The sequence below is a fragment of the Falco naumanni genome, chromosome 4, assembly GCF_017639655.2.
Source record: "Falco naumanni isolate bFalNau1 chromosome 4, bFalNau1.pat, whole genome shotgun sequence".
In the NCBI taxonomy this organism is placed as follows: Eukaryota; Metazoa; Chordata; class Aves; order Falconiformes; family Falconidae; genus Falco; species Falco naumanni.
This window is the reverse complement of record NC_054057.1, coordinates 68033661-68046318: the sequence shown is the minus strand read 5'-3', so window position 1 is coordinate 68046318 and position 12658 is coordinate 68033661. Positions and strand designations below refer to the sequence as shown.

The 12658-nt window shown below is 45.6% G+C and overlaps 1 protein-coding gene across 1 annotated transcript in view; it reads left to right on the top strand.

Moving 5' to 3' along the window:
* ELL (elongation factor for RNA polymerase II) overlaps nucleotides 1–9347 on the top strand; it is a 53793-nt gene extending 44446 nt beyond the window's left edge. The window contains exons 8-12 of the mRNA XM_040590149.1: nucleotides 1007–1502; nucleotides 4464–4530; nucleotides 6455–6626; nucleotides 7529–7573; nucleotides 8573–9347. Of these exons, the coding sequence (XP_040446083.1) occupies nucleotides 1007–1502; nucleotides 4464–4530; nucleotides 6455–6626; nucleotides 7529–7573; nucleotides 8573–8677 (885 nt within the window). The 3' untranslated portion in view covers nucleotides 8678–9347. The remainder of the gene's footprint in view (nucleotides 1–1006; nucleotides 1503–4463; nucleotides 4531–6454; nucleotides 6627–7528; nucleotides 7574–8572) is intronic.
* Nucleotides 9348–12658: the final 3311 nt, after the last annotated feature.

Here is a 12658-nt window from a genome sequence, read left to right as displayed (position 1 = left end):
AGGCTGGACTGTGCCCAACAGCCGTATTTCTGTCTCTGCACTGAGCTCTTCTTTCTGCTGACTGACAGATGGGCTCTTCCGCGGTGCAGCTTCCCCAGACTAACCCACAGTCTGTAGGCAACTGCTTACTAGGAGGTGTGGGCACACAGAGCTGCTCCGAGCCCTGCCTGTGACGGTCCAGGTAGGGCTGATGGGGACAGCTGGGAACTGCTTCTCTCTGGGCTCCTGATTTACAAAAGGGATACTCAGGTCATGTTGGCCCTCGTGACGTGGCTTTTAAAACTACTGCAGATGTCCTCTTTTTGCCTTAAATTCTGAGAACTTAACAGTTGGCGCTTTCTCGCCTCTTCTGGGAAATGCCTCTTTCTTGAGAAGAGGAAGGAGTGGTATTGCAAGGGTGAGGTTTGGTGACCACAGAGTTGGTAAAATCATTTGGGAATAAAATGCAGAACTTGTAAATCCCTCCCTGCTCCAGAGGTCTGAACACATCTTTCCTTCGCAGGGATTTTGGGGTGCTCTAAATGTCATGCCACGACCAGAAGGGCAGATGTTTTTATGGCCATTTCTGGTCTCTGCTAAGTGGCTGGGACAGGGGGAGGGTGAAGGACGAGGTTTCACGTCGTGGGAGCAGGCTGGGTTGCATGGACTGGGTGTGATGGTGCTGGAGATTTAATAATTGCTGATGTGATCGTGAGTTTCTGTAAGCTCTCCCACCGAGCTGTGGGCTCCAGAGCAGCTGTCGATGTTGTCGGGAAGCGGCTTGGGATGGACCAGCTCCTGCAGGATGGGCTGGTCCTGAGGCCTGTGTCCAGGACCAGCATCTGAGCTGGGATACTTGCTGGCAGCTGGCTGATAGTGGAGCTTTCTCGGGGGGGTGGGGGAGTGGGTACTCGCTCGTTCCCTGGTATCGCACCACCACCTAGTGGCAACAGCATCCAAAATTCTGGTCTCAAGACTTCAGGATTTTTTTATCTTTTTTTTTTCTTTTTTTTTTCTTCCTCCCCAGAAACGATCCCAGCCTCTGGAGTTTATCGATCCCCTGGCCAACAAAAAGCCCAGGATTTCGCATTTGGCTCACAGAACTCAGCCCACTTTCAATGGGAAACTGAATTCCTCCAACGGGAAGGACACTGCTGCCCCAGCCCTGCCGCCGGCTCTCCCGGAGTCAGTGAGCTCCAGCTCCAGCCTCCCGGTGCTGGAGCTGCCGAGACCTCACGATCCCCTTTCGGATGTCAGCAATGACCTGACTCACAACGGCAGAGACTGTGAGAACCCGGAGACGGCTGACAGATTGACTCATCCTTTGTCAACAGACTGTCCCCAAACGAGCAAGCACAATTGCAGCTCGTATGTAAAAACCAAGAAAAAATCCAAAAAGCACAAAGACAAGGAAAAGGAGAGAAAGGAGAAGAAAAGTGAAGAGAAATGCAAAGAGGAGAAGCAGGACTGTGAAGTAATAAAAAACGCTGACTTAGTTAGTGTTCCCCAAGAACAGGTCACAGGTATGTACAGTCTGAGAGGTCCTCCTGTATGACTCGTGCTAAGATAATCCTGTTACCGGCTCTGTATGATTTCTGCTCTAAATCTGGTTGAGGAAAGAGGTTGTCTGTCCACTTGCAGAGACTGCGTGGTTAACGAAATAATATCACTGTCCCTACCTACAAATCAACAAATGCGCTTCCTCTCAAAAGAGGATATCAGGTTTTTCCTGTTTAACCTTTCATGCTGTTTGGAACTGCCTCAGACCGTGTCATGTTTCTCCTTGTTAAATTAAAAGCTGTATTAATATATGGGGATGAAAGGCAGACATCAAGATCTGTTGGAAAAAAGCAGTGCTGCTTGATTACTTATGGCTCTTCTGCTTGTGTTTGGTATTGTGAGGACTGCTGTATTGATTTTTAACTTTGTAATGAGAAGTTAGTCACAAAAGCTTTTAATATTGCATACAAAAGAAATGATAGATAAGTCTTGTGATAAATGTTGTTGAAGTAGTGTACAACCAGCTCTCTCAGGCTGAAAGAGCTTCCTTGTTGTATCCCACTATTTCTCTGAATTTCTTTCTTCAAGGACTAACACAACGGTGAATCTGTTGCCTGTTGAGGTGCAATGAAAATGTTTTCTGTTGAACCAGCGTATTTCTAAGTCAGTTCTGTGTGCTCTTAGAGCAGTGAATATTTGTTGTCTAATCCAATCCATTCCCTTGCCTGCTGCTTTGGTGTCCTCTGCTCTTTCGTGAGGTTTTGTTACAGCTCCCCAGAGTGCTGGGACTTGCCCTGCAGCCTCTCGGAATATTGCAGTCCTGATCCGTTGTTAAATTTTTTTGCATCCATCTTGTTTTCCTTTGCCCTGTTACTGCTTTCGAAGTTCCTCTTCATGCTTGGTGCATGGAAATCATCCAGTTTGGGTTCAAAAAGGACAGTAGCTTGAAATGGAAACTAATTTGCTGAATTTCTGGAAAGGGAAGGCTTCTTTGTAGGGCATTGGGGTTAATACAGTATTAGCTCTCACCTTCCCCATGGTCTTGGTAGTACCTGCATTTTGATTGCTCACCAGTGATTTTTTTAATGATTATCCATAGTTCTGATCATTGTTGGCGCTGCGGAACCACACTATTTAGATACTTCTACTTAGATCTCACTTTTGTCAGTCCTGTGTTTTCTTCTGTGAACGTTGTTTCCCTTCCCCTTGTGCCTTGTAATTCGGATGGGAGTGAGTAGATACACATCCAGAGGGAGAACGTGTGTGTATTTTTGTCAGTGTTTCTTATAAATACCAAAATACCCTGAATTCTTTCTTCATGAAGTTGTTGACCCTTTACCACCTCTTCTGCTTTGCTTTAAACACAGTTTAATGATAGGCTTTTTGTTAATTAGTAGGAGTTGAATTTTGTTCCTGCTGCACTGCTGATGTATGCGAGGTAACGAATCTGAGCTGGACTTGGGAGTAATCATAAACAGGATGTGGTCAGTGGCTGCTTGGATCCCGTACAGCCGGCTCGCATCTCAGTTGGGATCTTTTCCTTACTTCATGTGGATAGCATGGGCCTAATCCTGCTCCTTTTGGCCACAGCAAATGGCTGACAGCCTACCCCGGGTCCCCCTTGGGCCAGGGGCTGCAGGGAAGCAAGTTTCTCCTGGGAGGGTGGTTCGAAGCGGTGGGAGGACCTTTGGGGTCCTTTCAGCAGTCAGTAGATGGCACTCACAGGCAAAATAAAACCTTCTTTTCTCCCTTTTTCCTCCATGATGTTCCTTCCCCATGTTCTGCCTCTTTCACGCTGGTGGTCAGGTAAGGACAAAAGCAGAACTGCCTGCAAACATTTGCAGGAGGAATTTGAGACTGGGAATTTGACATTGGATTTCTCTGCCATTCTTCCGTTCTGCTCAGGAAAATCTTACTGTGGAAATTCAGAGAAATATCATGGTGTTTTGTTGTTTGTTTTTTTTTCAAAAGATGCAATCAGGTTATTGCTTTTACATGCCGGTACTTATTGGGTGTTTCATGCTCCCTACAGTTTGTCTGGGGTGACAATTTTAAAGTAGGAGTGTAGGGATGGATGAGGCTTCTGGGGAAATCGTGCAGTCAAGGTACTGCTTGGGCAGAGTAACAGACTTGGAAAGAAGAAAAAATGCTTTTGCAAAGCAGTTGAGTTAAATCCTTTGCAGCCTTCTCCACTTGCCTCTTATTTTGCTGCCTTCTCGTGGGTGCAGTTGACTTTTTGATAGGACTTTCAGTATAAGACACAGTTTGAGAAATACCTTTTTTCAAACCTGTATCCAGCTGCCTTCTTCCTCCATGTTAATAACACAGCTTGGTTTACGTTGAGGATGGAGATCCAGAATCCCGTTCTTCCTGAGGTCTTTGGTCCCTTCACTTAAACTCCTTAACGTTCTTTGCTGAGCCTTGCTTGATTCATGTTTCTTCAACTTCTCAGAGCAGAGAGCGCTTTGATTTGTCTGCAGGGCAGGAGAGCTATTTGAGGAAAAAGCTGCATGCCTTATAAACCTCTCCAGTGTAGCCTGTAGGAGTCTGGAATATTAATAGTAGGAATCTGAACCTGGAGTATTAATAGTAGCAATCTATATAGTGTGGAAGCGGGAGAAAAAAATTTGCACCTTGCTCAGCTCTGTTTTGCTCATCATAAATTTGTTTTGCACTTAGCAGTGGTGCTATCGGTGTTACCCTGCCCTGCAGGCAGTGTTTATAAACCAGTTAAGTTTTTTTTTTGTCAATGAGTGCATTGGCTAGTGTTGATATTGTTTGGCTGACAGACAAATATTAGAGAAGCCTTGAAGTTTCAACCACCTTATTGTGGATTTTCTATCTTTGTCAGTTCAAAGCAAAATAGAAATCCCTTAGAATTTGATAAACTGTATATTGCAAATAAGCTTATGAATCGGAGGTTTAATTACATAGAGCTTTAAAGTTTAAGAATGTCTCTAAACAAGGGTTTGTTTTTTTTTCAGGTTTAAATGGAACATGCAATAATTCTAGTGTACCAACATCAACTTCAGAAATGCCAGATTATTTGTTGTAAGTACATTTATCAGTTGCTTCATCATTTTGGGATCATGTTTCAAGCTAAAAATCACAATGTACTGAGGACTTTTGCTGGACTTTGTGTTACTTGATAGAACTCTGTAAGGTGGATTTAAAAAAACAAACAAACAAAACGGAAGAGTAAATCCAGCTTTGCAGATAGTTCTTGAGACTAAACTTGGTATCAGGTCTGTTCTTACCTCCTCATGGAGTTCAAGGTTATCTTCTTATGAACTGACTATTGAAGTACTTCAAGAAACATCGTGTACCTTGAAGGGGTTTGGAAAGGATTAAATATCTCCATGTTACAGTTGGAAACTTTGAAAGGAAATTATCTGCTTTGATGTTTTGGAAGACAGGGCAAGAAAGGATTTTCAGAGGTTAGCTCATTCTTCCCCTGTTCAGAGCCAAGATCATCTACATAAACCAGTGAAATATTCTTCATGGGGAGGTTATAACCCGTGGGTTAAGATGTGAGTTGTTTCACCTCTTGACTTTTAATCAGATCCCCTTGAGGTTAATTAAACAATATACTTCTCTGCTGAAGCACAAAAATCCCTGTGCGTAAAGCCAGAAATCTGCATAAAACCAAACCTGTTATGAACAAAGCTGTGATAGGGAAGAAGTGTAGCTGTGGGTGATATTTTCTGTGCACATCTCAGCCTGGGTTGTTAATGCCACCAGATCTGGTTTGGCTGTGCTGTGATCACTTGGAGGGAAGAGGAGGAGGAGGAGGCGGCATCCACTCTGCTCTGCAGGAGCAGTCACTGGAGTTGACTGGAGGATATATAGGGTTCTTGTATGGTTACAAACCTGTGGTTTGCTGGGCAGTATAAACCATACAACTGCTTTGAGTTGACATTTCTAGTACCATTCAGAAGAATGTGGATGGCTGGGGTTTTTTTTTTTTTTCCCCTCTGCAACAGATGTACTGATTTCCCCCCCCCCCCCCCCCACCAGGGGGATATTACAGCTCCTCGGTCTGTCTCCAAAGAAATAATATAAGGTTTGTGACCCGTAAGGTTTGTTGTCTTGCCTTTTGGTACGATCTGACTGTTCTGATCATGGAGGCGTGTTTCGTACTGGTGAGAACAACCTATGTCATAGTAGCGTGTCTTGTGTAGGCACTTATTTATACCAGCCCCTAGCAAGGAGTTAGGTCTTGGAAGGCTAGAGTGCATTTAGGGTAGAGTGAAAATTTCCCCTTAATTTGATACTTAACTTAGCTTGTAAGGTGGCAAATTAGAGTCATCACCTGCAAAGAGATGAGTTTTACCATCAGAGAGGCTGCTGGGCTTTCTGCGATATGTCAGGTTTAATGGCTTTTGGTTGAGCTGAATAACTTTCAGAGGTGCATCTGTTAAACTTGAGCTCTTGTGTTGCCTTCCATTCACGTTGGGTGTCTTCAGAAGGTAGTGGAAATACAGTCAGTCTATTCAACGTGGTTTCTTGTCGTGCGCTTGCCACATAATTGTACTGTGAGCATTTTGCAACGATAGCTGAATGCTTTTTGTGTTCCTTTAAAGACTCTTAACACTGGAAGCATCGTATTCCTGCTGTTCCAATGTCTGGCACAGATGCAGAACTCCATGTTCTGTGGTACAGCAGGAGTTAGAAAAGCTGTAGCCGTGCTATCTGAACGTCCTCCTACACCCTCAGCTGCTCCCAGGCTTTGCTGTACCTGCATATTCCATCCTATCTGGCATAGATAGGAAACTGTGGGAGCAAGCGCTCGCTTGTTGTGTGCAGAGGTCAAGGCAATAATATCCTGATAGTTACCTCTGTGGCTCTATAATGCGAGTCGTAAGAGACGGTATCTGTTTTCAGATGGAAGACTTACCCTGGTTTTGGCATAGCAGTATTTGTGCTGTCTGGAGAGAAGACTTACTAAACCAATTAATTAAATTTCTCCCTGCAGAAAATACGCAGCCATTTCCTCTTCGGAGCAGCGTCAGAGTTACAAAAATGACTTCAATGCAGAATACAATGAGTACAGAGACTTGCATGCCCGGATAGAGAGGATAACTCGACGGTTTACGCAGTTAGATGCCAAGCTGAAGCAGCTTTTGCAGGGCTCTGAAGAGTACAAGGTAGAAACAGAAATACATCTTTTGAAAAGCCTGTTCTGCAAGTGGCAATGCTACAGCTTGTTTTAGTCGCTCTGTACGTGGGGCTGTTTGGGATGGGTCGGTGTTAAAAAGGTACTGCCCAGAGTCCAGAACTGGGGGATGCAGAACGTGCACACAGCTGACAGCTTTGTAGGCTGTTCTTAAAACAGCTCTGTGTTCTTTCGTTTTCAAGCTGGAGCACACATCATGGTACTTGTTGACAAGGAAAGGCCTCAGTGAGACAATTGGCGTCTTTAGCCAAAAGCTGCTGGAAGCTATTAGTGTATCCCAGCCAGAAAACTCATATTCGCACATATGGTAGCATATCAGGGCTGGAAGGGGAGTTAGTACGGGGTCATCTGTTTCTCTGGAATCTTTGATCTTAATAATGTAGCATTATTCGACTTGTCAAACTGATTTTAAAAGAGCTTTAACTATTCATTATCTTGAGAAAGTAAGTCTCATTGAGTATAATAAACAGATTTTTACAGAGCACCTACTGTACTAAGCACATTTTCCTCCACCAAACATCGTTCCCCTCTCTTTGAGAAGTTCAGTGATTCCTCACTTTTTATATCTCGAGGAAAATTTAGGCTGAGCTTTGGAGGAAATGTCAATTATTCTGCCAGCCCGAGTGCTGGTTACAGGTAGTTCTCATGGCTGGGGAATGGGGCCGGATCCTTCCAATGCTTCTGGTGTCAGCACCAGCATAGTTGTGGAGTCGATGAGGTTGGTTGTAGCCATCAGATCTCGTGGGGGAAGTTGGGGAGGGTGTCAGTTTTGGTTGGTGTTTACGGTGAGCCATCAGTAAGTGCTTGCCTCCTGCAGTAGGCTGCAGGGCTGTTGGATCTTTAGAAAATAATAAGCTATCTTTTCCTTTCTAGACCATCCATGATCAAATTTTACAGGAATATCGGAAAATTAAAAAGGTAAGTAACAATAGTCGGCCACAAAAAAGGCTTTTGGGTGGTGCCCCTAGTGTGACTGAAAGAGATGGGTGCTTGCCAAGTGAACCACTCGGTCGCTGAAGCATTCTGGCAGATCTTTGTTCAGCTTGAGCTTGTCCAAGAAGTGGTCCCTTCCCAGATCGGAAAGGGTTTGGGGGGAGTTGAGGCTGCTCCTTGGATCCTGGGGAGCATTCAGCTGTGTTAGTGCCATGCTAGCACAAGAATAATGTGTTGAATTAGTGCCTTTACCCTGTCAAGTGAAAGAACAGTTTGTATTTCAGATGCACGGGCTGAGTGATAACAGGATCCTCCAGGTCTTGGGGTCTGCTGATAGACGGGGCACGATGTGAGCGCAGTCTCTAGTATGAATCACTTGGGTACACAGTCCCCTGTGGGGCTCAGCATGGCTTTTTGGTGTGTTTGGTGTATTCTGCACGCAGAATACTTTACATCTCTGTGCGTATATGTAAAGCATCTATACACCAGGCGTGGTTTGTTTGGGTGTTGTTTTTTTTTTTCTTTAAACTGTGAATATGGTTCTGAGTCCTGGCATCCTGAGGGATTTAGGAGCTTTTTGGCGAGATTCCGTGTGTGTTGCAAGTTCATCTTTGTTTTAAAGCTCCCAGGCTTGCACAATTCAGTGCTAACGTGGGGGCAAAGGGCAGGTGATGCTTGCTGGAAGCGAATGTGTGTGGCCCAGCTGCTCCATGTTGGGCTGAGCCTCGCTCGAGGTGTGCTCCTTTCCCTGTGATGAGGCTCCTGGAGCTGGGTATTGATGGAAAGGGATTCTGTTCTTTGCCTTGTTTCAGCAGAGTAGGTCCATTTTTAAACGGGTACCTACTCCTCCAGCTAGAAGAGCTTCATTCTTTGATCATATGTATTTATGCTCAGAGGTGTGATAGCCTCGTCTGGGTTCAGCACAGGTGTCACCAAGTTCTGAAGAATTGCCTTCCATCACTGCATTTTCATTTTTCTTTACAGACTAATCCAAATTACAGCCAAGAGAAGAACCGCTGCGAATACCTCCACAACAAACTGGCTCATATTAAAAAACTGATAGCAGAGTATGACCAACAGCAGTTCTAGCTGGCACTAAGTTGGACTGGGTAGGGCAAAAAAAATCACCTGGACGTTACGTTCCCTTTTATACAACTAGATTCCTTTCAGAGATGAGCATTAATTCCTCATGGTTGAAGAATATGAGGATTACCTAAGATGCTGAATCTGTCATGTCCACGTCTGAGCCGGGTTGCGAGCCCAGTGCCTGGCATGGTCTTCTCGAGTTTTAGCCTCTCTGAATGTTGGAATGTAACAAATGAAAAAAAAAAAAAAATCTGCTTATTTGAAGCCAGCGTTTGACACTTAAGGGAAAACTTGCCTAAAGCGAACGAAGCTCCCAAAGGTTAAGAATCAGTAGTTTTCATGGATTAAAGTTTGGCATGAAGTGTAATTACCCCTGGCCCAGGTCCACTGGGTTACTTGTCCTTCAAATGGTGAGGAACTGGAATGCTGCTAGGTGACCTCCTTCTCTGGCACCTGCGACTGTTCATATGCAAGCTGTCTGCTCTACATGGCACCGCGTTAAATACACCAAGTACCCAGAGCTCTCGTTGTTTGTTCCTGCTTTTGTCATCTCTGGTGTGTGCTCTCTTGAGGTGGTTGTGTCAGTAGGAGGGGATCAGCCCAGGGATCTGCACTGAGTGCCTTGTGCAGTGCAGAGGTGGATCCCTCATGTAAAAAAAAAAAAAAACAAAAACAAAAACCCAACCCCAACAAAAAAACCCACCACCAACAGCAACAAAACAAAAAACCCAAAAACCCAATTTTTTTATCCGCTTGTGCGTTTGGAAGCAGCAGGTGTAAGCGTTTTGCAGTGGCCTCTCCAGCATGCGCAGTCCAGTCTGCCTGCATTAACCTTCACATACCAATGCTGGGAAGATTGAGACCTGTCTGTCTTTGACTTTTATAATTTTATACCAAGGCAGCCAATTTTATTAATTGCTAATGAGACTATGGTCTATTTTTGTATAAAGAAAAAAAAAAAGCATCTTTTTCTAAAACTGTGCCTCCCTTTTCCTTTTAGGCCAAGTGTTTCAGAACCTTTCCTGTCTTATAACTGCAGTATTACTAAAGCTTATCGGATAGTTACCCAGAGAAGTTATTTTATTACCTGTACTGACCCATAAGGGGGAGGGGAGGGTGGGGGGTGGGGAATGCGATGCTTTCTTCTGGTTTTTTTTGTGTATTTCCAAAGAAGCAGCAGCAGAAAATCATTCTCAGAACAGGCACCCAAGCGTGAGAGAAGTAAGGTAGCGTTTTCCCATGCGGGTCACTTCCACTGTTGTGCTTTATCTAGCCAGCTTCTTGGTGCAGTCTTTCTTCTGGATTTTTTTTTTTTTTTTTTTTTTTTTCTTTTGGACTTGAAGGGAACATTTTTAGAGTATGGCCAGGGTGTGAGAAACACTCCAAAAAGCACAAAGGTGTCCTTTAACTCTGCAATTTCTTTCTCTCCCCTCTCCCCTTTTAATCCTGCCAGCCTGTGTGATTTGACTTCTTCCCGCTTCCGTTTATCTCAAAGTAAAGGATTACTTTCCTGTGGCGTCTCCTTCCACTGGAGGTTGCACTGAAGAGTCTTTCACCCTTTGAAGGAGCGGAATGGCAGAGTTAAGGAGGGAAACAGTTCTTGCACAAGGAGTATTTTTTTTCTGCCCCAAAACAAGTGGGTCCATCTGCTGTATTTAAAAAAAAAAAAAAAAATTAAAGTAATAATAATTCCATTCTGGCTAGATTGGTTTTGCTGCATCATCCAGCCAGGGCCACCGCTTTGCTTTGTCGCTTCCAGTGTTCTGAGTTTCTCTCCCCGCTGTGTTGCATCCAGCGCTCGCCAGGACTTTGCCATCCCGTTCTTCAAACGAAAGCTGATGGCTGAAGGGCCGCGGCTGAGCTGCGCGTTGCTGGTCTGGCGACCCTCTGGCCCTGCTCCGCAGACTGCCATGGACAGCCACGGCTTTTCCACTGCTCTGCAAAACCCAACCAGTTGAGCAGCAGAGGGGGGAAGAGGTGCAGTGTCCGAGGAGCGTGGTGGTCCATAGGGTGAGCACCCTGGAGAGCCTCGCTAGGGAAGCCCCGATGAGCATCTCGGGGCTTGGGGAATGCTTTGGTCCCATCTCTTCTCTCCCAAGATGCCTGGAGGTTAGGGAGCGGGTGCTTTTGCGGCCAGACCCGTTTGTGTAACACTGCCTGTCTCTGGCACTCCTGCTCATCAGGGAAAGCTGGAGAGTATGTTGAGAGTCAAAGGCAAGGAGCTTTTGTCCCGAAAACTTTGTCCCCCTGCTTGGTGGGGTCTTGCCACCTGGCTGGTGCATGAGTTTCTTCAGCAGCAAGTGATGGCTGGTGGGTGATGCCTGACCGAGCTCAAGCCTCGCATATGCTCGGATCTCAGCAGCCCTCCCGTCGCTGGGAATTTGTGCACCACGGTGGATTTCACTGGAGCTGCGGGGCTCTGGGAGGGGGCATGAGGCTGTGCGGAGGATCTGGGATGCCGCGCTCTCTCAGACCTGCTGTGAGATTTGTCACTGCAAAACCCAGCCGGTGCCAGACCTATGAGCAGCATCACCAGCCAGTGGTGACACATGCGGTGGTTTCGGTGGCCGGGCTGAACTTCCCAGCATCCGCCTGGCAGCGTGCGGAGCCACGGGGCTCGGTGGGACTTCGGCCCTGACTGCAGTGTGCAAGGAGCCCACAACTCGGATGGCAGAAGACGCAGCAGCTACAGACCCAGGATGAGTAAATTCTTCCATGGAAACACTTCTCCTTCTGATCCTTAATATTTTGAATGGGGTTTTTTTGTTGCTTTGGGGTGGGAGGGGGATAGAGATGGATCTCAATCTTTATACATCTGCTATAAGATATTTTTGCAAACAGAGTTGTATACAAAGATGTATTGTGTACATTTACATGTATATTCTGGAACTTCTAAAATTTGAATATAAAAACTGAAAATATTTAATGAATATCCAAACTGTGAGACCCAATTAGCATTCAACAAATTTCTGCTTCACTTTTCTTTTGGACTGTGTTAAAGAATTGTAGTCAAATCTGCCTTTTTTTTTTTTTTTTTTTTTTAGAGATTATGAAGCTAGGCAAATTTTGTGCTTTTTGGGTTAATAGAAACCAGTTCTAGGTGATTAAGTATGATCTTAACTTATTGATACTGTGTTTTACTTTGTAATATTGTACTGTGGATAAAACTATATTGAGCCATGGAGTTGGAGTTTACAAAAGAGCTTTTCACTTTGCCAAAATGTTACAATTTAAAGGCAGCATAGTCTTCAGCTTTCCTAATCTTTTCTTAAGAGCTAGTGTCCTTTTTTGTACACTAAAAAGCTGAATGCTGATTTTGCAACATATAATAAATTCACTGTATTGGAAAACAAGCAAACAATAAGGTTGTATATTTCTTTTCAGTGCTGCTTACTGCAAGAAAACTCAAAAGGGAAAGGTGATAAATGGCTGGCGTGGAGTTTGAAAGCAGGAAGCTTAAAGGAACCGAGGCAGTTGAGTGAGTTAAAGTATCAGAGCAGTAGGTAAGAAACACAAGAAAAGAAGAGGCGCTTGGTGTGGGCCACCCATTTTTCTAGCTGCTTGCCGTGTGCGGGAAGAGCTGTGGCCCCAAGCCGCTGCTGCAGGGCTGAGGGGATCGGCATCTCCAGCCCCTGCCAGGAGCTCTGCTCTTCCCACTCCAGCGGCCTTAGCACCCCGGTGGTTTGGGGGGGGGGGGGAAAGCTGCTTTTGGAGAGGCACCCACCGCTGGTGTCAGTGGGGAGCTTGAGGGGAGCCTGGAGGGCCCGGAGGTAGGCAGGGGGTGGTGCTGGCAGGCGAGGTCCTCGCCGCTTCCCGTGGGATCGGTGGGAGCTTCTCAAGTTCTGTGGTGCTTTCTGACAGCGCGTAACTCCCGAGGAGGGTCCAGACCTGGTTCAGGTGCTGTGCCCCTGCGGAGGGGGCTGCCGCCTTTCCCTCCCGGTGAGCCGAGCTGGCTTTGACGTCTGAGCTCGCTCGCGTGGGGGG